General features: G+C 48.9%; 2 protein-coding genes across 3 annotated transcripts; both read right to left on the bottom strand.

Moving 5' to 3' along the window:
* Positions 1 to 1,813: 1,813 nt before the first annotated feature.
* Positions 1,814 to 4,781, bottom strand: ZNF688 (zinc finger protein 688). 2 transcript variants are annotated; one of them, XM_082857233.1, is made up of 3 exons: positions 4,446 to 4,781; positions 4,020 to 4,133; positions 1,814 to 2,892 (listed from the first exon to the last, which is right to left on the bottom strand). In XM_082857233.1, the coding sequence occupies exons 1-3, from the start codon at positions 4,639 to 4,641 to the stop codon at positions 2,372 to 2,374; spliced, it is 831 nt and encodes a 276-aa protein (XP_082713359.1). In that variant the 5' UTR covers positions 4,642 to 4,781; the 3' UTR covers positions 1,814 to 2,371. The 2 variants fall into 2 exon arrangements, with proteins under 2 accessions (XP_082713359.1, XP_082713360.1); XM_082857234.1 differs by lacking the exon at positions 4,020 to 4,133.
* Positions 4,782 to 17,687: 12,906 nt separating this feature from the next.
* LOC309972957 (uncharacterized protein) lies at positions 17,688 to 23,068 on the bottom strand (the record flags this gene model as incomplete). Its single annotated transcript, XM_082856852.1, has 3 exons — positions 17,688 to 20,542; positions 22,548 to 22,661; positions 22,864 to 23,068. The coding sequence occupies 3 exons, from the start codon at positions 23,066 to 23,068 to the stop codon at positions 19,359 to 19,361; spliced, it is 1,503 nt and encodes a 500-aa protein (XP_082712978.1). The 3' UTR covers positions 17,688 to 19,358.
* Between the last annotated feature and the right edge of the window lie 232 nt (positions 23,069 to 23,300).

Genomic DNA, 23,300 nt, shown 5'->3' with positions numbered 1-23,300 from the left:
CATTTTTTTTTTTAAGAATATTTCTTTTTTTTAATATTTATTTATTGGCTTCATTAGGTCTTAGTTGCGGCACGCGGGCTCTTCCTTGTGGTGCACAGGCTCTCTAGTTGTGGTGCATGGGCTTAGCTGCCCCGCAGCATGCAGGATCTTAGTTCCCTGGCCAAGGATCAAACCGGCGTCCCCTGCATTGCAAGATGGATTCTTAACCACTGGACCACCAGGGAAGTCCCGGCAAAGACGTCTGATGGGACCTGTCAAACAGCCTTGCTACTGCTCGGGGATTTTCTATGGCTCCTCAGTGCCTACAGGGTGAACTCCAAGGTCCCCGCTGGGATCCTTGGTCCTCCCAGATTGGTCCCACTTCTCCGGCTGCATCTGTCATCCATTATTCTTTACTTTCAATCTTTATGTTTCAATCAAGTGGAACTGCCAACCATTCCCTATACATGCCCATCCTGGTTGAAATCTTTCTCATCCTTCAAGGCTAGTTTGAACCACCTCCTCCAGAAAACCTTCCTCGGTCTCCTCTTGGTCCTCCTCACATATTATTTTGTGTTGTATTTGAATAATAACAATAACCGATGTTTATTAAACACTAATATTCAAGGCACCATTCTGTGTTATCTCATTTAATCGTTATGTCAGTCTTATGAGGTAGGTGCTATTATTATCCAGGTTTTATAGATGAAGAAACTAAGGCAGAGAGAGGTAACTTGGAGCAAGAAGTCATTTGCCCACGACTGCAGAGCTATAAAGCAATTGAGTCAGGATCTGAACCCAGACAGTCTGACTCCAGAACCCATGTCCTTAACCTTTACTCCATGCTGTGTCCCTCTTTTATCCTTTTTAGGAAATAAGGCTCCTTCGCTTCTTCCTCTGCCTAAAAATCTCACTACATACCAATTCCTCTTAATGCTATGGGAAGCACAACCACCTCCTTCTCCAAGCTACACTTCCTGGCATATCACCAACCAGGATGGGTTAAGTGGTGCCTCTGGACTTCCTCCATCACAGCCCAAATCACTGTTTTGAACATTGGACTTGAGTCAGTGTCCCTGGCGCCCTGCACAAAACCCGTCTTCAGACGGTGTTTGCTGAATAAAGGAAATTAGCCTTCCTCATCTTGGGATTCCCTTATAACCTGGCAGTCTCTCCAACAGAAGCCACTCAATATATGGTCACTGAATGTTGACTGCCAAAGGTCTTTGGCCTTGGCGGGGCTCTCATTTTCCTGCTGAGACTTCCCCAGACAGGTGAGACTGGCTCCTTCACTTCACCCTCACCTGAGCCCCTGACCCCTGTTCTGCCCAGATCTGACTGCTCATAGGAAGTGGTAGATATGTGTGGGCACAGTGCCAGTTTCCAGCTTTCCTGCTTTGTAGCAGTGAAACTTTGATCCTCAGTTTACTCATCTGTGAAACACAGCTGTTGCTATCCATCCCTGCCTCCTTAGCAGACTTCTTTGCATGGTCTGAAGTGTAAAATATCGACAATCATTTTCAATTGTTTCAACAAATGTTTATTGCACATTTACTGTGTCATACATATTGTTACAATTTCAGTCTTCACACTAACCCTTTGAGGTAGATATTATTATTATTATTATTTTTTGTGGTACGCGGGCCTCTCACTGCTGTGGCCTCTCCCGTTGCGGAGCACAGGCTCCGGACGCGCAGACTCAATGGCCATGGCTCACAGGCCCAGCCGCTCCGCGGCATGTGGGATCTTCCCGGACCGGGGCACAAACCCATGTCCCCTGCATCGGCAGGCGGACTCTCAACCACTGCACCACCAGGGAAGCCCGAGGTAGATATTATTGACCCTCATTTTACAGATGAAGGAGCTGAAGCTCAGGGAAAGCATGTGACTTAACAGCTACGCCTTGGGGACAAGTTGCAGAGACTAGGTCTGCACCCGGTGTTTCTATATCCTTTCCACCCACTCCACTGCCTGAGCCTCCTGTTGGTGTCAGTTACCCGCGGCTAGACCATGCCCTACATCTGAGGCCCCCTCCTCGGCCTTAGTCCCCCACAGCATTTACCTCTGCTGCATATAAGCAGCGGGGATTTTTTTTGGAGACAGTGTTTGCACATGATCTTGGCTGCACCTGCTACTGACGTAACACTTTGAGAAAAATCCAGCATGTCACTCTCTTCATTTTTTAAGAAAGACTAGGGAGAGGAGGTGTCAAGTTTAATCTCTGAATCTTTACAGGCACTTTTATTTTTACAGGTTTGGAAACTAGAGGGATCCTTGAGGGAAAACCAAGGGATGAATTTTGGGTCCCAAATCCCTGACTCAGGAGCCTCCCTCAGGGCCCAGTTAGTCCTTAGCGCTGAGGTCAGGCTCAAGCCCAGCCAGCGGGAGCCGCTCACCCGCACTCTTTAAAGATGTCCGGGTAGTGCCGGAACAGCACCGGCGGGTCCCGGTCACCTCGGACTGGGGCCCGAGGCACAGCCCGGATTCCGGGCCTCCGGCCCCGCCGGCCCCCAGAGCAGGAGCGGTGGATCCACTGGTGCGCTTCCACGGCAAACTTCCTCTTGAAGCGCATGCCACACTCGGGGCAGGGGAAGGGCCGCTCACCCGAATGCATGCGCCGGTGGCTGACCAGCAGCGAGGGATAGGTGAAGCGGCGGCCGCAGTCTGCACACACGTGGCGCCGCTGGCTGGCCTGAGCATCTACACTGGGCACCAGGGCCGGGGGCTGCGCACCTGCGCTCTGGTCACAGGCAGCTTTGCTGGGTGGCTCTGCTCTTGCCGAGGTTTTGCTGATGGTTGAGTCAAGGTTGTTTTTAACCAGCTCTTCAGGCCTCTCCTTCCTAGGAGTCTTTTCGGATCCTTTGGCTCCTGGCCCTGTCTTGGGTTCCTCTTCCTTTTTGTTTGGGGCATCTCCTAGGAAACAGGAATCAAGTTACATTTTAAAACACATTCGCTTATATCGTTTCAGGTTATAGGATGCTTTTACTTAAGGAAGTGCCAGAAAAGTACTGCCCAGTGATTAACACACAGGCTCTAAAGGGTGGTAAACAGGGGTCAAATCTCTTAAGAGTGATTTATCTGGGCCTTGCTTCCTCATGTGTCAAACGGGAATCATAATGGTTTCTTTAGTTCACAAGTTTGTTGGGAGGATTAAATGAGTAAAAGCATCTTAAGTACTTAGTAAATGCTCAGTAAGCAATAGCAGTACTTCCCTGGTGGCGCAGTGGTTAAGAATCCGCCTGCCAATGCAGGGGACACGGGTTCCATCCCTGGTCAGGGAAGATCCCACATGCCGGAGTAACTAAGCCTGTGCACTACAACTACCAAGCCTGCGCTCTAGAGCCTGCGCACCGCAACTACTGAGCCCGTGTGCTGCAACTACTGAGCCCACGTGCCCCAGCTACTGAAGCCCGCACACCTAGAGCCCCTGCTCCGCAACAAGAGAAGCCATAGCGATGAGAAGCCCACACACCGCAAGGAAAAGTAGCCCCCCGCTTGCTGCAAATAGAGGAAGCCCGCGCGCAGCAATTAAAACCCAATGCAGCCTAAATAAATAAATAAGCAGTAGCTATTATTATGGTGGTTTCTCATTTTTTTGCAGGGTTAAGACATTTACAGAGGAGTAAAGATATTTGCTCAAGATCACTCTGCTGAGGGATGGTGAAAGGAGAAGAGCCAAGTTGTCAATTACTGGCCAATTACTGCTTTGCCTTGTTTAAGAATGTGAAAGGCAGACCTGAAGCTGCTTTCATTCTTAGGGGATTTTAGTTGTCCCTGAAAAGGGGAGAATGAACAGCGCTTCTCCCAGAGGGAGTCTCAGACTTGGGCTCCTGATTATCTTACTCTGGTCTCAACTTGACTACTGTACCAAATTCTGAAAAATTTGTATCAGGTCTGACTCTTTTCCTTCTCCCGTATCCAACATCTGTTGACTCTTTCATTCCTTTAGGGATGCTGGAGGTGGCGATCTGAAAGAAAACACTGCTAGACAGGAAGCCCTGGAATACTGGGGTTGGGGGAAACTTGGGACCATCCCTCACCTCTCAGAGCTCCTCCCAGGCTTTCCCCCTCCTCAGGATCCTGGGCGGCGGGGCTCCAAGCCTCACTCTCCTGTTCCATCCAAGAGATGAGGGCTGGTTTGGGGCCTGGGAATCCTGGGAGAGAACAGGGATCACAGTGCTGGCCTGAGAGGCTGCCCTGGGAAGATGGCATCCCCCTGTCAGGGTGAGGTCACCTCCTCAGAATTTAGGATCAACCTGGACAGGGTCTGCAGTGCTCCTGCCTGAAGCAAGCGGATGCGAGATGGAAGGACTCTCGAGAGGGTACCTTAAGCGCTGGGGATGGGAGGTGGCTGGTGTCGTTGGTGGAATAGTGCGGGATTAGGCCTCACAATCCTCCGGGTCCTCATGTCATCTCCCCTGTGAACCCCAGTGAAGGAGCAGGCGAACTCTGACCCGGAGCCTCACCGAGCGCGTCCAGGTGGCCGTAGGTCTCCCGCATCACGTCCCGGTACAGGGCCCTCTGCGCGGGCCGCAGACACCCCCACTCCTCCGGGGAGAAGTACACAGCCACATCCGCGAAGCTCATGGCCGCAGGCTTCTTGCAACTAGGCCCGGTCTCCCCCGGTCTCAGCACCAGGAGCGGGGCCGGGGGCGGCGCCATGTGGCCTCCAGCCCAGAGCAGCGGCCGCCTGCTCCCCGCGCCTGGCCTCAGCTCTCGTCGTCCACAGGAAGGGCTCCCGAGCCCGGGGCCCCGCCCAGTCTTGGCCTCCGAACTCAGCCGAAGGGAACCGAAGTAGCAGGGTTGGCTGTTTGGGATTCGGGATTCTGATGGGGACAAATAAACACCCTCGGTGTTTAGTCACTTCCTGGCAGCTTGGACACACACACCCGGGTTAAGGGACCCGTAAGGTGCCTTCAGAAAATATGGCGACATCCAGGCTTCAGTTGTCACTGGCTGCTCTTAAGGGCGCCGTCCCTTGACCGTATCAAACATGGCGCTGGTCTGGCTTTTCATTGTCCACTTGACCTTAAATACAATGGCCGTGCAGGTGAGTTTTAACGGGTGGGAGCTGAGGGGAGCTTTCCTGCCATCAAGAAAGATGGACGTGCCCGCGGCTTCCAGCACTCCCGCTGGCCGCGTTGCACGCCGGTGATTGGCCGCGACAGCAGGAAGCGGCTGTGCCGCGACGCGGGACTGGCGGGGCGTTTTCACGCGGAAGTCTCTGTAGGCGGGATCTGGAACCCAGCAACGATCTCGGCGTTTGTGGAGCTCGGGACTTTGAACTCGATGGTCTCCTTCTGCGCGTCCCGGCAGCGGGATCCGCAAGCCGGTCTCTGGCCCCTGCGGGAAGACGCACACACCTGGCCAAACCCTGGGGGCAGCCGAGGTAGAGATCAGGTACACGTTTACACTTGGGTGCACAGCTGCGGAGCCGACCCGACTCCTTGCACCGGCAGTTCCGCTCGCTCATTTTCTGGACTGGAGCCGCCGGCGAAGGAAGGTGCTTGGTGAGGCTGGAATTGGAATGGAGAAGTTTTAAATTACTTTTTAAGTTTTTCCAAAATAATTAACGTACGTGGTTTTTAAAAAAGTAATACAAAAGGTTTGTAATGAAAAAGGCAGCCTCCCTACCCATTCACCCTGTTCCCTAGAGGCAACTACTTTAAACTTTTTATTAACTTGAATTATATTGTACATACAGTAAAATGCACGGATCTTCAGTGTGAAATCCGTCGAGCTTTGACAAATGTATGCCATCACCCAAAACAAGATGTAGGACATTGGTATCACCCATGTTTCCTTTCCAATCAATACATACTTTTCTATTGTGATATATTGCATAAAATTTTAACCATTTTTAAGTTTTTAATTCAGTAGCATTAATTACATTCACAATGTTGTGCGACCATCACTAGTGTCATTTTTCAAAACATGATTTTCATCCTCACAAAAGAAAACCTGGAACCCGTTAAACAGTCCTTCCCCATTCCTTTCCTCCCCCCACCCCCCCAGCCCCCTCTCCACCCCTGGTAACTTCCAATCTACTTTTTCTCTTGGATTTTTTTTTTTTTTTTTTTTTTTTTTTTTGCGGTACGCGGGTCTCTCACTGTTGTGGCCTCTCCCGTTGCGGAGCACAGGCTCCGGACGCGCAGGCCCAGCGGCCATGGCTCGTGGGCCCAGCCGCTCCGCGGCATGTGGGATCCTCCCAGACCGGGGCACGAACCCGTGTCCCCCTGCATCGGCAGGCGGAATCTCAACCACTGCGCCACCAGGGAAGCCCCCTTTTCTTAAAAATTGTGATAAAATGTACATAACATAAAAGTTATTTTAACCTCTTTTAAAAAATCATTTTAACCATTTTTAAGTTCAGTGGTATTAAGTACATTCACAGTGTTATGCAACCATCACCACCATCCACTCCAGAAATTTTTCATCTTCCTAAACTGATTCAATACACTTCACTCTTAGCCATTTCTTCTGGAGCTTTCATTTTACACTTTTTTTTTAAATTGCTTTTTCTTGGTATACTCATTTTAGACACTATGGGCACCCTGCTATGATACTTGATACTTAATTTCTAGCCCCATTCCCTTGACCTCTTTACAACATACTTAATGCAATAAATTATTTATTTATTTATGGCTGTATTGGGTCTTTGTTGCTGCATGCGGGCTTTCTCTAGTTGTGGTGAGCAGGTGCTACTCTTCATTGCGGTGCGTGGGCTTCTCATTGCAGTGGCTTCTCTTGTTGTGGAGCACGGGCTCTAGAGTGCAGGCTCAGTAGTTGTGGCGCACGGGCTTAGTTGCTCCGCGGCATGTGGGAATCTTCCCAGACCAGGGCTCGAACCCGTGTTCCCTGCATTGGCAGGCAGATTCTTAACCACTGCGCCACCAGGAAAGCCCATTGCAATACATTATTGTAAATAGCATTTCCTATATATGCTATTATTATACTTCCTTTCTTGTCAACTGTTTGCTTTTCTTCAATTTTATAATTGTCTTTTCTCCTTGTGTTATCTGCTCTGCTTCTTTAAGTTGTTGCAAATTACCAAGGGGAGCATCAAATCTCAAATCCCCATTTTTTTCCCTGGGAAATCTCCCTCCTTGGGCCCTCAGCCCTCTCTCCAAAACAGACTGGGCCTCAGCTGTCATCCAGGGTCTTCCCTCCCTGCCCTTGGGTTGTATCCTCTGCTTCCTAGACTCAGTGTCTTCCTATTTTTGAGTTGAGAGGGGTCATCTCAATGGCTTGCATTGGACTGACTACAGGTGCTAGATGTTTTCACTCCCACCTTTGGAATATTTCTGCAGTCAGGCAGGATGCAGACTCTAGTTGCTAAGCGTGGGGCCGGTCACTGGAGATCACAGACGGATGAGATCTACCAGGTGTCTGTTGGCAGCAGCCCAGTCTGGTCTTGGAACAATTCCTTGCTTGCCCTCCTGCCTGCCCTACATGCCGAATCTCCCCTTTGTGCTCAGAAATGTTCTTTGCTGATCGTGCTAGTGCCTTTTCAGTCTTTATATTTTCTGGCCTTGTCCTTGCTGTTTTTCACCGGAAATACTTTCTGGCTTTAAGTGTGACTTCTGCTGATTTTGCCTCAACAATTATGTGCTTATTTTAAAACATTTTGAGTTCTGGAGGTACTTCACTGTGTGAACAGTGTAGAAATGGGAGTAAGGAAAAAAACAGATCCTCAGAAATAAGTATCCTTTTAAACAGGGAATCAGGGGCTTCCCTGGTGGTGCAGTGGTTAAGAATCCGCCTGCCAATGCAGGGCACACAGGTTTGAGCCCTGGTCCGGGAAGATCCCACATGCCGCAGAGCAACTAAGCCCGTGCACCACAACTACTGAGCCGCGTGCCTAGAGCCCGTGCTCTGCAACGAGAAGCCACTGCGATGATAAGACTGCGCACTGCAATGAAGAGTAGCCCCTGCTCACTGCAACAAGAGAAAGCCCGTGCACAGCAACAAAGACCCAATGCAGCCAAAAATAAATAAATAAATATATTTAAAAAAACAAAACAAAACAGGGAATCAACTTTATGTAAAGAGAAGCTATAAAGCATTTCACTTGGACCAAAAAATACTTCTGTTTATTCAGGTACTATGTTGTAAATCATTTCTCTTTGCACTAGGGATGGAGAAAACTTAAGAAGATGGAGCTAAGTACACTTGGCTGTTAACCATCAGATTGCAACGTTCAAGACTAAAACTGAAAAAAAAAAAAAAGACTAAAACTGTTTGCTCATAAGTGGTTGGTGTCATGTTTTTCCTGCCAATAATTATAAAAATACAAAAATGATGCTTTCAAATTGTTTTATTGCCCACCAAACTGTAAATGTTTGTTGAAGAATCTTGATCAGATAATTATGAGAAATTAGGAAACACGCAGGAGGTCATTATAGTTCATAAATTTTACTTGTCAGTTTACATCTGAATAATGTAATAATATAATATGCTTAAGGCCACACAGCTAGTGGGGACTGAGCTGAACCTGGAATCCAGGTCTACCAATTCAGGAGAGGCTATGTGGTGAAGTAAAAATAACCCTCAGTTCCCATTAATAATCATCTTTGGAACCCAGGTATTTGGAGAAGCAGTCTTTTGGTCAAGAGATATTTGAGCCACCTAGCACCACTCCTGACATACAGACATGCTTAGTCCCCCCCCCCCTTGCTTTTATCCCTTCAAGAGTTTCCTGTTCTAAAGTAGGGCTAGCAAATCTAAATAGGTCAGAAAGACCTCTCAACTGTTGACACATACAAACATTACAGTAAAAATTAAGTCGGAAGATAACTATGCCTTGATTTCAACTCTAATCACAAGTAATATACTCCTCCTTTAAAAAAAAAAAAATTCCCCAGCATCATATTTCCAGCTGCTGTGGCCCAAGAATACATCTTTACTCAAAAGATGCAAAATCCAGGAAACATGCAAATATCTGGGGGAAAAAAAGCACATTGCAATTACTAGTTCATAAAAATTTGGAGAAAAAACCCTTTAAGCTCACTAAGTTTGATACCTTTGTGCACTATGTGCAGAGCAAGTGTGGGGCAGGAGAGTTCCTCACCTGAAGCCACTGTCCTCTTTACGGCCACCCCTAAGTCTTCAAGACCAAACAATGCCAACAGAGGCTTGACACCACATGTGTGTCCTTGCTAGCTACTTGACCTGCTCTGGGTAAAAGACAGAATCCTTGTATGAGCTTCCCCAGTGCGGACAGGCCCGAAGCGTGCTCTCTATTCCAGGGAGCACCAGCTCCTTTAATAGGCTCTTATATCTAGGGTACTCAGTCTCTGAGGAGCGGGAGAGATACAGTCCAGAAAGCAGAATGCACTAAGGGAGAAAATAATCCAGAAAGAAGAGCCAGTTAGGTGAATGGTTTTCAGTGAAGTAACCTCAAGTGGGACTTGGAAGAGGGACCAGGAGCCTCAGCCCAAGAACTGAACACTAGTCGCGGGTGGCTGAAGGTGCACCAGAACTGGAACGTGCCTTCCTAAGAGATGGTAGCAACGTGGCCCCAAGAGTGCTACCAGTCTCAATTTAGCTGTTCTGTTGAGCCCTTTCTGCAGATCAGGTGCAGGGAAACACGGAGGGGCTCTGGAGTGGGCAGTGTGTGCTGAGGCTCCGAGTAGGGGAGGCGGTTCTCCAAGGTCACAACCTGGGGTTTGAAGTGAAGGACCTTTCCCTCGTTTCTGCTCACTGCTGCAGAGATCTGGATCCTGGGCCTCTGGGTTCCACACCTCCACCTCTCTTTCCACCTAAAAGATAAAAGCGGGTTTGGGGCCTGAAAATCCTCACAAAGGAAAACACTGGGCTCGGCTGAGAACCCGAGAAGAGAACTGAGGGCGCTTGCTCGGTGCTCCACACTTCCAGCCCATCGCCCCTGGGCGCATCAGTCCCCGCTTCCCACAGATTACTGGGTCCTGGCTGGGCCGCCGGACCTCACCGAGCGCGCCCAGGAAGCCATAGGTCTCCCGCGTCACGTCCCGGTTCAGGGCCTTCTGCGCGGGCCGCAGACACCCCCACTCCTCCGGGGAGAAGTACACGGCCACATCCGACAAACCTCACGGCCCCTGGGCTGCTTTCCTTCGTCCGCCCGGTCCCGGCCTCCCCAGGCACATCCGCCAACGGGAACCGGACCGGGGGCGGCGCCACGGGAAACCCTGCTGTGTTTCGCAGAGAGGCTTCCGGAAAATGTGGAAACGTAATTACCTGTTTCCGGCCTTCCTTGGAAAACGTCCTGAAGGCCCACAGTCCTGCCCTTAACTAAGATGGTGCCCCTCCGGCCTCAACATCCCTCGCCTTTCTTATCTGCCCTTCCATGCCAAGGGGCAAATCGGAAGGGAGGTTGGACTCCACGGCGTAACCGTAGAGAGATATCGTGCGTTGATTGGACAGCGCCGGTCGCTAGGGGAAGAAGGAAGGCTCTGATTGGTCTTTCCGGAGCGGTCTGTTTGAAAGGCCGAGAGGGAAGTAGCGGCAGATCCGAAGGTGGCCGGCGGTGCAGGATTTCTCTTGATCTGGCTTTTCTGGGTCGGCATCTAAGAGAGAGGTTCTAACGGAGTAAAGGTACTCATTTCTGCTACTCTCATGAGACCTCTTATGGGCAGGTCCGGGGCTTGGAGGTGAGTAAAAGCCCAAGGGCAAGACTGAGGCGGGTTCTGGAGGTAAGGGAGTGAGCTCTGGTACTCGGGCAGGGCTAGCCCGTGGGCTGTGGAAATGCGTTCCTACCCAATATTTGATCTGGCCCGTGCTCCAAGGTCACAGATGTCTCCCCTTTTACAGACAATGAAACTGAGTGACGGGGCAGGTGACAGCTCACGGGGCAGCAGAGCCAGATTCAGAGTCATCTGGCTCCCGTTTCGGTTGAACTTAGGTTCAACTAAGTGCTTAGGGTAGCGCCTTGCACAAAGTACTCAATAAATAGGAGCTTATAGTTGTTATTGTAATTATAACACTATCTAGACCCTGCCTCAATCAGAAAACCTGTGTCAAATTACAGCTCATAAATGAACAATAACACTGAGGAATGAGTCAGATCATCTCTTAAGATTTTTTTCAATTCTGGATCAAGGTGGTGGAGTGGGAAGATCCTGAGCTCACCTCCTTCCAGGACACACCAAAACTACAACTACATATAGAACAACTATCTCTGAGAACTGACCTGAAGACTAGCACAACAGATTTTCTACAACTAAGGATATAAGGAAAAGGCCACATCGAGAAAGGTAGGAAGGGCAGAGTCCTGGTCTAGTGAGAACCTCCCCCACTCCCGTGGGACAACCTACAAGCAGGAGGGATATCACAACCGCAAAGGTCCCCCCTGAGGAGCAAGGGGTCCATGTCCCACATCAGGCTCCCCAGCCTGGGAGACCTGCACCGGGAAGCCAAGCCCCCATAACATCTGGCTTTGAAAACCAGCAGGGCTTACATCTGGGAGAGCCCGAGGGCCGTGGGAAAGGGAAGACACTCAATTATTAAAGGACTCTCGCAGAAACTCACTTGCTCCAAGTCCTAGCACAGAGGCAGCAGCTTGAAAAGCGCCTGGGCCATACAAGAAGGAGATTCATTGACTAATTTCAGGGCATGCACCGGAAGGGCAGGGATCTGGTGGAATTTTCTCTGGGGATGGAAGCACTGGCAGACGTCATTTGTTTTTACTTTCTTGCCACGTAGCTGGCCTGGTGCTGGTGAGCACTATTTCTATCACTCTCCATCAGCCTAGCTAACACCACGCGCCCTGCCCCTGCTTTCCCCTGAGGACCCAGGGGACCAACCTCACCCACCAGCACACCTGCAACATTTGCTGCCCAACCGCAACAGGAGGGCACATGCAGCCCACACAGGGGATACCCCTGGAGCACCTGGCTCTGTTGATCGGGGGAGATTGCACCACTGAGCCCACAGGACACCTCCTACGTAAGGCCACTCTTTCAAGACTGGCAGATGAAGCTGATTTACATAGAAATGAACACAGAGGGTTAGGCAAAATGAAGAAACTACAGAATATCTTCAGAAGGGAAGAACAAGACAAAACCTCAGAAAAAGAACTAAACAAAGTGGAGACAAGCAGTTTATCAGATAAAGAATTCAAAGTATCAGTCATAAAAATGCGCATCGAACTCAGGAGAAAAGTGGATGAATCCGGAGAGGTAATCTGTGAGGAAATCATCAAAGGGCTAGAAGATCTGAAAAACAAAGATTTAGAACTTTTGAATTTATTAACTGAAATGAAAAATACACTCGTGGAAAGCAGCAGGAAATCAGAGAATGCAAAAAAACCAAAACAGACCAGTGATCTGGAAGACAAATGGAAGTTGCCCGATCAGAACAGCAAAAAGGGGGACTTCGCTGGTTAAGACTCTGTGCTCCCAATGTAGGGGGCCCAGGTTCAATCCCTGGTCAGGGAGCTAGATCCTGCATGCTGCAACTAAGACCCGGAGCAGCCAAATAAATAAATAAATATTAAGGAAAAAAAAAGGAATCCCCAAAAAACAAGAATAGGGTCTCCACCGCGGGTCCCAGCAGCTCCAGTGTGGGGGAGAGTGGCAGCAGCCAGGCAGCCCAGCTTCAAGAAGGCTCTTGGCAGTCTGGCTGGCACACCAGGGAAGTCCCTATTTACTCTCTTTTAGATCCTTTTCCCATATAGGCCATTACAGAGTATTGAGTAGAGTTCCCTGTGCTATACAGTAGGTCCTTATTAGTTACCTATTTTATATATAATAGTGTGTATATGTCCATCCCAATCTCCCAATTTATCCCTCCCCCCATCCCCCCGGTAACCATAAGTTTGTTTTCTACATCTGTGACTCTGTTTCTGTTTTGTAAATAAGTTCATTTGTACCATTTTTTTAGATTCCATATATAAGCGCTATCATATGATATTTGTGTTTCTCTGTCTGATTTACTTCACTCAGTATGACAGTCTGTAGGTCCATCCATGTTGCTGCTGTAAATGCTTTTTTTTAAGAGGTGAAGTCATTTGCTGGTTGTTTATTTTTTGGTACAACCAGAAAGTAGTGGGATATTGAATATGGGAGGTTCTGATTGTCTTGGGTGTCAGCTTAACATTCCATAGATGGGGTAGCTTTTCTATCCTATAATACAAAGCATACTAAATGGCAATTGGAGTCAATTGTACATTTAATGTCTTGAACACTTTTTATATATTTATTTATTTTCCTTTTTTTTTTTATTGGCTGCGTTGGGTCTTAGTTGTGGCACACAGGATCTTTGTTGAGGCATGCAGGATCTTTCTCATTACAGCGTGCGGTCTACTTGGGCTTCTCTCTAGTTGTGGCATGTGGGTTTTCTCTCTCTAGTTGTGGAGGATGGGCTCCAGGGCACGTGGGCCCTGTAGTTTGCGGCACGCAAGCTCTCTAGTTGAGGCGCAAGAGCTCAGTAGTTGTGGCATGCGGGCTTATTTGCCCCATGGCATATGGGATCTTAGTTCCCCGACCAGGGATCAAACCCGCATCCCCTGCGTTAGAAGGCGGATTATTTACCACTGGACCACCAGAGAGGTCCCTTGAACACTTTAAATTACTTCTCTTCCCTTGTTGTTTTTGGTAGAATTGTTTCCTAAAGCAAACCACTCCTTGATCTTGGCTCTCCTGGTCAGAATTTTGTGCACTCTGTAACATCGTTGGTCCTGGTAGTCCAGTTTTCCTAATAACTTTGTTGATGTGCTATGAATGATTGAAAACTTGAGTATGTAGTGTATACGATATTAAATTGTGAATTTAGTGGGACTTAGGATGTAACAGCATATCAACATTTGAAGATATGGGTACTTGATATCCTGTTAAGGGAATTTGCCTCCAAATTTTAAGCTGGAAAGGCACTGGAATAACTGTTCAGAAAAGAATCATGGGGGACTTCCCTGGTGTTCCAGTGGGTAAGACTGCGCTCCCAATGCAGGGGGCCTGGGTTCGATTCCTGGTGGGGGAACTAGATCCTGCATACATGCTGCAACTAAGAAGTCCTCATGCCACAACTAAGAGTCCACATGCCTCAACTAAGCCCTGGCACAGCCTAAGTAAATTAATTAATAAATTTAAAAAAAGAAAAGAAAAGAATCATGGGAATTTCCTGGCTGTCCAGTCGGTTAGGACTCTGTCTTTCCACTGTAGGGGGCACAGGTTCGATCCCTGGCTGGGGAACTAAGATCCCACAAGCTGCGCAGTGCAGCCAAAAAAAAAAAAAAAAAAGAATTACAACTACATAATTTTTTAGGTTTTTGGTATGTATGTTAAGAATTGTGTACAGAGCTTCCCTGGTGGCGCAGTGGTTGAGAATCTGCCTGCCAGTGCAGGGGACACGGGTTCGATCCGTGGGCCGGGAAGATCCCACATGCCGTGGAGCAACTAAGCCCGTGCACCACAACTACTGAGCCTGTGCTCTAGAGCCCATGAGCCACAACTACTGAGCCCACGTGCCGCAACTACTGAAGCCTGTGTGCCTGGAGCCCATGCTCCACAATGAGAGAAGCCTCCGCAGTGAGAAGCCCATGCACTGCAACAAAGAGTAGCCCCCGTTTGCCGCAACTAGAGAAAGCCCGCGCACAGCAACGAAGACCCAACACAGCCAAAAGTAAATAAATTTATTTTAAAAACTGAATTGTGTACAAATTGAAATGCCTGTGTACTGATCCTCGAAACAACTAATAAAATCTCAATTATGAAAGAAAAGAAAACAAAAATGAAGATAGTTTAAGGGGCCACTGAGAGGACATCACGCAGACTAACATTTGCATTGTAGGGTCCCACAAGCAGCCAAAAATAAATAAAATAAATAAAATTTTTTTAAAAAGAAAGAAAATGCAAATTCACATGAATTTTTTAAAATTTATTTATTTAATTTATTTTTTGGCTGTGTTGGGTCTTCGCTGCTGCACGCGGCCTTTCTCTAGTTGTGGCGAGCAGGGGCTACTCTTCCTTGTGGTGCACGGGCTTCTCATTGCGGTGGCTTCTCTTGTCGCGGAGCACGGGCTCTAGGAGCGCAGGCTTCAGTAGTTGTGGCATGCGGGCTCAGTAGTTGTGGCTCACAGGGTCTAGAGCGTAAGCTCAGTAGTTGTGGTGCACAGGCTTAGTTGCTCCACGGCATGTGGGATCTTCCTGGACCAGGGCTCGAACCCATGTCCCCTGCATTGGCAGGTGGATTCTTAACCACTGCGCCACCAGGGAAGTCCCTGCGTTTTATTTCATAAAATAACCAAATGCAAAAGAATGTATAGTCAAAAGTAAGTTTCACAAGAGCGGAACTCTTATACTACTGGTGGAGTGTCATTTGGTACAGTCACTCTGGAAAGCTGGCAGTATATACTAAAGCTGAAAATATGCCATACCCTATGACCTAGTAATTTCATTCCTAGGTGTATACCCAACAGAAATGAATACATATGTTTACTGAAAGACATGTGCTCACAGCAACATAAGTTGCAATAGCTCAAAACTGGAAACTATCCACAACAGTAGAATGAATAAACAAAGTGGGATATTCACTACATGGAATACCATTCAGGAATGAGAATGAATCATCTCCAACCACATGCATAATATGGATGAATCTTATAGGCAAATATTGAGCAAAAGATGCCAGACAAAATAGTATACATGATTCTATTCATATAAAGTATAAAAACAGGCAAAACTAATGCAAGCTGTTAAGAATCGGGACAGAGGGTTACCTTTTTTGTTTCTAGGGTGCTGATGAGATTCTGATTCCTGTTCGAGGTGCTGGTTACTCAGATGTGTTCAGTTTGTGAAAATTGAGCCATGCACTTGTGATATGTGAACTTATTTTTGTATTATGCTTCAATTTTTTACAAAAAGTCTCTCCTCTAGTGCCTTTCCCCTCCCTAGAGGCAATTTCTGTTACCAGTTTCTTATGTCCTTCCTGAGTTATTTTACTTTTTTTACTTGTTTTTTTGGCCGCGCGGCATGTGAGATCTTAGTTCCCCAAGCAGGGATCGAACCCACGCCCCCTGCATTGGAAGGCAGATTCTTAAGGCAGGTTCAGACTGGACCACCAGGGAAGTCCCCCAACTTCATTCTTTTTCATGTCCCAGCACCACCTGTTGAAAAGACTTTCTTTCCTTGCAGTGTCTGGCACCTTTGCTGCAAATCAGTTGATCATAAATACAAGGGTTTATTTCTGGAAGAACATTTTGTCTTATTTAATACATTTCTCTCATTTGGATCTCGAAGAATTAGAATCCCTGAAAACTCTAGTTACTTCCCTTCTCCCATGCTCAGCCACCCTGGTAGATGGCTGTAGGTACATTTGGAAAAGGGTAGGAAGAAGTTTTACAGTGTTTTCCAATGTAACATGGTCCTTCATCAAGGGGACCCAGCCTTCCCTTATTCAAGGGGCTCTAGGTCTGGAATTGGCTCAAGTCTGAGAATTTGCTGAGGGTAGAGCCTTGTGTTTTTTGGCATACTCAGCAAGATGTGTAGCAACATGAGAGACCCATGGAGGAGCATCTCCTAACACTGACTTTATGGGGTTCTCGTACCAACTATAGATTGGCATGTATATAAAATGCTTAATGCCACGGTACACGGCACATCATAAAGGCTCAACAAAATAGCTAGAATACTATTGCAGTAGGCCAAAGAATAAACAGAGTGGATGTAGTGAATGTAGGCTACTGTTGTTTTAAAAAACTTAGCTGCAAATAGGAGATGGGGACGGAAGCCAAAGGGAAATTTCTTTGTTTTCAAAGACAGATTTTACCATGTTTATAGGTTGGCATGTATATAGTCCAGGCAAAAGAGGGACTCTGAAACCATAAAACTGAGAATAATAGACGGAGCAAAGTCCCTGAGAGGGCATAAGGAGATGAAATCCAGGCACACCTATACAGACAAGCTCTGCGTATGAGGGACTTCCCATGAGGTGGGGAAGCAAGTACGAGTGGTCACACTGGTAAATATGGAGTCACAGCAGGGAATGGAATGTTAAGGGAGTTCCTGTTTGACATCCTGTGTTTTCTTGGTGAAGGGGAAGGCAGTCACTGGTTCGGGGCTATAAAAGACATAAACAACGTTGAAGGTTCAGCTGAGGATGGAGTGGAAAGACTGGCCCCTCTCAGCAGCACTGTGAATTTTTTTTTCTTCATAGCTCACATATAGGCATGAGGACAGATGGGAGATATACCCATATTGGGGCTGTGGATTAGTTAATTCTTTTGGTTGCAAGTAACAGAAACTCAACTTAAACTACCTGAAGCAGGAGGGAGAATTACGTGGAAGAATACTGGGATCTCCCACTGACTACAGTTAATTGTCAAAGGGATCCTGGGACTGAAGTGCATTAGGAAACCTAAGAACTTGTCTGTCATCTCGGCCCGCCACAGACCACATACTGGGACTTGCCTACCAACGGCTCCCAAGTTCATGAGTTACAATCCAGGCCCAAAGAAATTTCTAAAATTCCTAGGTAAGGAAGTAGTTGGGTCAGCCTGGTGATAGAGGTAGGGAAAAGAGGCAGTTCTGAAACAGGAGGCTAGGCAGAATTCTAATAGGTTTCTGCTAGGAAAGGGCAGGTTTCCATCAGAACTGTAAAAATGTCTACTTAGTCAAGGAACTAGATTTACATTTTATAAACAGTAATTCCGCACAGAACATAATCATTCATCAGACATTTTAATGAAACCCAATCTGGTATGACCCCTGCTTTTGGGGTAGCCCATCAATCCAAGGAGAAACAAACAGTTACAACGCAACTTGCTAAATACCAGAACAGGTAATTACAAATACCCTGTGCCCCAGCTACACCCCCCTGGGGCTGATACCAGGCGGACTGAGGGAAGAAGCAACAGGGGTAGGAGGATGACCCACACCAGCTATTGGAATATGCGATATGTCATGTTTAGAAATTCAGTTTGGTACAGCTACCCAAGGCAAAGTGGTAGGCCTTGTTTACTTAATTCAGTAAAGCTTTACTGCACACCTACTTAGGAATGGGTGCCACGGAGGCATGTCAAAATTAAAACACATTGCTGCTGCTGCTGCTGCTGTCTGGAGCTTTTATTAGGGAGGCAGGGCATGAACACAACTTGATGACTACAGACTCTTCCTGCTTTGTATTCAGTTACCTAACTCTTTAACCTCCTTGAATGGCCTCACTTCATTTCATGAAAAATGTTCACAGAGGACTCATGGAAGGTTTTGTGCTAGTGTCCTGATTCTGATGAGACTCGGGGAGGAGTGAGACCCAGTTCTCAAGAATTTTCCAGCTACTGGCTGCCTGGAACTAATCCAAATCCACCAGATAAAGTACAACAAGTTGGTCCTGGTTCTACTTCTTGCTGCCTAGACCACAGCTCCCGTTTTTCCTTAAAATTAATCTTCTCCCAAAGCTCACTGCGCTTATGTCCCAGACCCATCTTGAACCAACTTTCCAAACACAGGATGCAGACGTCTTACTTCACAGCATGTGGTTTTAGAACAAAAGAAAAAGCTTAGGTATTTAGGTGTCTGAAACCCAGTAAATTCCTGGTACACTGCTACCACCCCCAAATCCAATGCAATCTAGAGCTGTTAAAACAAGTACAGACCAAGGAGGTACAGTGTGTACTGTGATGCTGGCTTACTTTGTATGATCCTTTAAAAAGGACATTGAAAAACCAGCACCTGTTTGGGGAGAGATCATGTGTGGGACTTGAATACCTATCTTTAAGGAATGACTGACCAAATTAATGCTAATTAACCTGAAAACATGGGGGCAGAGTATCTGTGGTTAAGTTTTCTGAAGGGCTGCCATGTAGATCAAGTTTTAAACATATTCTGGGCAAGGCTTCCAGGGAAGGAGAATGTTGTTCTTAAGGGCCTTCTAATTGTCAGAGCTGTCCCACAGTGAAATGACCTGCCTTGTGAGGTAGTGAGCTCCCTGTCAAGGGAGGTTTTAAAGGGTAGAAGACCACTTGGCAGGAATATCGTCAAAAGGGGGCTAAACCAGGTTTGTTTAAACCTGGCATGGAGGAAGAGGCAGAGGAGGAGAAGATCTTGCTCCCCATAAATGGGATCCTCCTGACTGCATGCAAGGGGACAGGTAATCCCTGCGTGCACAAACTAGAAAACACAAAGCCCGTAAATTAGATGGGGAGAACTTTTAGCCCAATATCCACACACAGAAACTCTTTTAGGATAGGGTAGGCTTGGAAAACTTTAACCAAATAATGTCACTTGTCCTACTGGGACTGTCTGTTCTAGACACATGTATTAAGGCAGCCAGCGTGGTAGAATAAAGTTCAGCTCTGTGCAGCAAGAGACCTGGGTTTTAGTTCTGACTCTGCCCTGTATAACCGGGGGCTCCTTTCCTTTTCTGGGCCCCTCCGCAAAAAGAAATGAACTTACACAGTCCTTCCCATTCTAAAGGGCGTTGCCTTTCTGGCTAGGCACCCCTATAGCAGATCTAGGGCTACAGTTCTGGACCCCAGGGCTACACTTGTGGACGGCCAGAGACCACCTCTGGCGGAAGCAACGGCCACACTCGAGGCAGGGGAAGGGCTTCTCCCCAGTGTGCAGGAGTTGGTGCTGAGCCAGGTGGCTCCACTGGGCGAACCGCTTGGAGCACAGGTCGCAGGCATAGGGCCGCTCGCCCGAGTGGACGCGCCGGTGACTGGCCAGCAGTGAGGGGTAGGCGAAGCGGCGGCCACAGTCGTCACACGCGTGCAGTTTCTCCTCGGTGTGCGTGCTGCGGTGTATGGCGAGGGAACCACTCCGCCGGAAGGCACGTCCGCAGTCTGGGCAGGGATAGGGCTTCTCTCCCGTGTGCAAGAGCTGGTGCTGGAGCAGCGTGCTGCGCTGGGAGAAGCGGGCCTCGCAGTGCTCGCAGGCGTAGGGACGCTCTCCAGAGTGCACCCGCCGGTGACTGACCAGACGAGAGGAGGAGGAGAAGCGCCGCTCGCAGTCCGGACACGGGTAGGGCTTCTCGCCCGTGTGGATGCGCTGGTGGATGACCAGGGCGGTGCGCTGGCGGAAGCGCCGGCTGCATTCCAGGCAGGTGTAGGGCTTCTCTCCGGTGTGTGTGCGCTGGTGGATGGCGAGCAGGGAGGGGTAGGCGAAGCGACGCCCGCAGCTGGGGCACTGGTGGGGTTTTTCACCCGTGTGTGTGGTCCGGTGATTGGCCAAGGACCTGCTCCTCCGGAAACAGCGGCCACAGTCAGGACAGTGGTAGGGCTTCTCGCCTGTGTGGATAACCTGGTGCTGGGAGAGGTTCTTGCGCTGGGAGAACCGCTTGCCACACTGGTCACAAACGTAGGGACACTCCCCAGAGTGTGCCCGCCGGTGACTGACCAGCAGGGACGGGTAGGAAAAGCGGCGCCCACAGTCTGGGCAAGGGTAAGGCTTTTTCAGATTCTGGGCACACTTGTGGCTCTGCAGGGCCGGGTGATCGGGAAAGGTACAACCACAGTCAGGGCAGATGGGACCTCCGGATGTTTGCCTGGGGATTAGGCGGGGTTTGCTGGGCCGGCGGCCTCGCTTCCCCTTTCGGGGTGCCTCCTTAGGCGGGAATACTTCCTTCTCTTCATTCTTCTTTCTGGTTCTGGTTTCTACAGAAACACAAAGGAGAAATTAATTTAACAAACACTGGGCTCCTACTCTCTCCTATTTTAGTGTTACAGGTTATAAAACGGACTCGGCCCGTCTTCAAGGAATGTTAGTGACAAAGACAACCAACCAAGTGTGACATACGGCTATGGAAATATGGAGGGTATTACAGGAGCCCCTAATCCAGCTTGGAGAAATCAGGGAAGGTTTCTTGGAGGAGATTAAGCTGACTTTAAAAAGGTTTGGGGGGCTTCCCTCGTGGCGCAGTGGTTAAGAATCCTCCTGCCAATGCAGGGGACACGGATTCGAGTCCTGCACCGGGAAGACTCCACATGCTGCGGAGCAACTAAGCCCGTGCGCCACAACTACTGAGCCTGCGTTCTAGAGCCCATGAGCCTCAACTACTGAAGCCCGCACGTCTAGAGCCCCAGCTCTGCAACAAGAGAAGCCACTGCAATGAGAAGCCCATGCACTGCAAGGAAGAGTAGCCCCGCTCGCCACAACCAGAGAAAGCCTGCGTGCAGCAAAAGACCCAACTCAGCCAAAAATAAATAAATAAATAAATTAATTAAAAAAAAAGTTTTGGGGACTTCCCTGGAGGTCAGCGCTTCCACTGCAGTGGGTATGGGTTCGATCCCTGGTCCAGGAACTAAGATCCCACATGCCGCATAACGTGGCCAAAAATAAACAAATGAATAAAATAAAAAAATAAAATTTTTTTTCAGTTTTTGAAGAGGTAAGTATAAGGCAGGAAGTGGAAACAAATGAGGTATGATTTGGCATTGACTAGGTCATAAGGCCCTTTAAGCCAATGCTTCTCAAATTTTATTGTGATCCAAATCATTTGGAGGGTTTAATGAAACAGATTGCTGGGCCCTACCCCCAGTTTTAGATTCAACATGTCTAGGATGGGGTCCAGGAATTTGCATTTTCTAATACATTCTCGACTGCTGCTGCTGCTGCTGCTGCTGCTGGTCTGACGACCACACTGTGAGAACCAAACCTAAACGTACATCCAAATCAACTGAGGCTATTAAAATATGTATATGTTCATAGATATCCATAAGAGTAAATGAGTCGTTCTGGGATGGGGTCCAGGAATCTGTATTTTCACCAAGTTCCCCAAGTGTCTTAGATATAACTGACAGCCATTTGACAACCTGCCTTGGCAAAAACTGAAAGGTTTGTTTTTTTTTGTTTTTTGCGGTACGCGGGCCTCTCACTGTTGTGGCCTCTCCCGTTGCAGAGCACAGGCTCCAGACGCGCAGGCTCAGCGGCCATGGCTCACGGGCCTAGCCGCTCCGCGGCATGTGGGATCTTCCCGGACCAGGGCACGAACCCATGTCCCCTGCATTGGCAGGCGGACTCTCTACCACTGTGCCACCAGGGAAGCCAAGCTGAAAGGTTTTAAGCAAGGAAATATCATGTCCGATCTGAATCTTAGAAAGATAGCCCTGCTCTTAGAGAATCTGGCACTGAAACTCCAGCCCAGACAGTTGCATCTGCCCCTGTAGGTGGATCTGGGGGGCCCTTCTACCTGAATGGCCTTAATCAGAGCCTTGCTTGATCCTGAGGAGACGTGCAGATTCCTGCACTGATCGGGGTCATTCTGCCAGAAGGGCAAACAGAGGCCCCTGCACCCCAGGCCACTGTTCCCCATAAGATCCCTTCAACCAAAACCTGGAAAAGTCAGAGGTATAGGCTCTCTCAGTCAGAGCCCAATTCAAAGCATGCTGGAAACAGAGTCTTTGGAAGGAGGAAGGAGGGTTGTAGCTCTTTTGAAAAGCTCACTGATCCATTTACACAACAGACAACTGCAGGTAGTCAGTTTACAAACTGACAAGTGAATCTTTGGTAGAAGGACTCGACACCATGAAAGAGACAGGAACCCTGAAGTTGTAAAAACGAACACGGTAAATGGAGCGTGGGTCATAGGTACCCCTAGCCACGGAAACTCTGGACTGAGTCATTAGAGGCTGCAAGCCCTCCGAGGCATTTTTCACTTACTTCTTTGGACTGTTACCCTCCTTGGGCACTCCTGTGGATCCAGAGCAGCCGGTTCCCAATCATCGGTATTTCGTTCCAACCAGGAGATGAGGGTTGGTTTGGGACCTGCGCACCCTGGGGAAGAAGAATCAGTCAGAGGCCCAGCTCGTACATAACGCTGGGTAGACTTATCTACCCGGTGGCATCTCCTACCAAACCCCTGTCCTCCCGCCCGACACAACCTCTTCGCAGGCCAGGACCATGGACACTCTGGACTCCCACCCCCAGTTCCTCCATCCCTTCAGGTCCCGCGGAAGCGGATTGGGGCGGGCCTCACCGAGCGCGCCCAGGTGGCCGTAGGTCTCCTGCATCACGTCCCGGTACAGGGCCCTCTGCGCGGGCCACAGACACTCCCACTCCTCCGGGGAGAAGTACACGGCCACGTCCCCGAACTTCACCGCCCTCGGCCTCCTTCCCCTTCTCCGGCCGGGTCCGGCCTCTCCTGGTCCCCGCGCGGGGAGCGGAGCCGAAGGCCGCGCCATTGGACCCGACAAGCCGGCGCCACGGCTGTCCCGGCCTTGGCCGCTGGGCGCTGGCGGGCCCCGGGATTTGGGAGCCCAAGCCGGATCCGGGCGGAGCGTGCCTGGGGAGACCAGGAGGGAACAGGAATCGGCCGCCGGCGGGGCTAACGGAAACCTTTCGCTGTTATTCAGGAAACCCCTGCCCGAACTTGGGTGAAAGGCACCGGAAGATGCCTTCAGGGAAAATGGCGGC

The sequence above is a fragment of the Leucopleurus acutus genome (genome assembly GCF_964270905.1).
Source record: "Leucopleurus acutus genome assembly, chromosome: 16".
Taxonomy (NCBI): Eukaryota; Metazoa; Chordata; class Mammalia; order Artiodactyla; family Delphinidae; genus Leucopleurus; species Leucopleurus acutus.
This window is presented reverse-complemented; position numbering and strand designations above follow the sequence as displayed.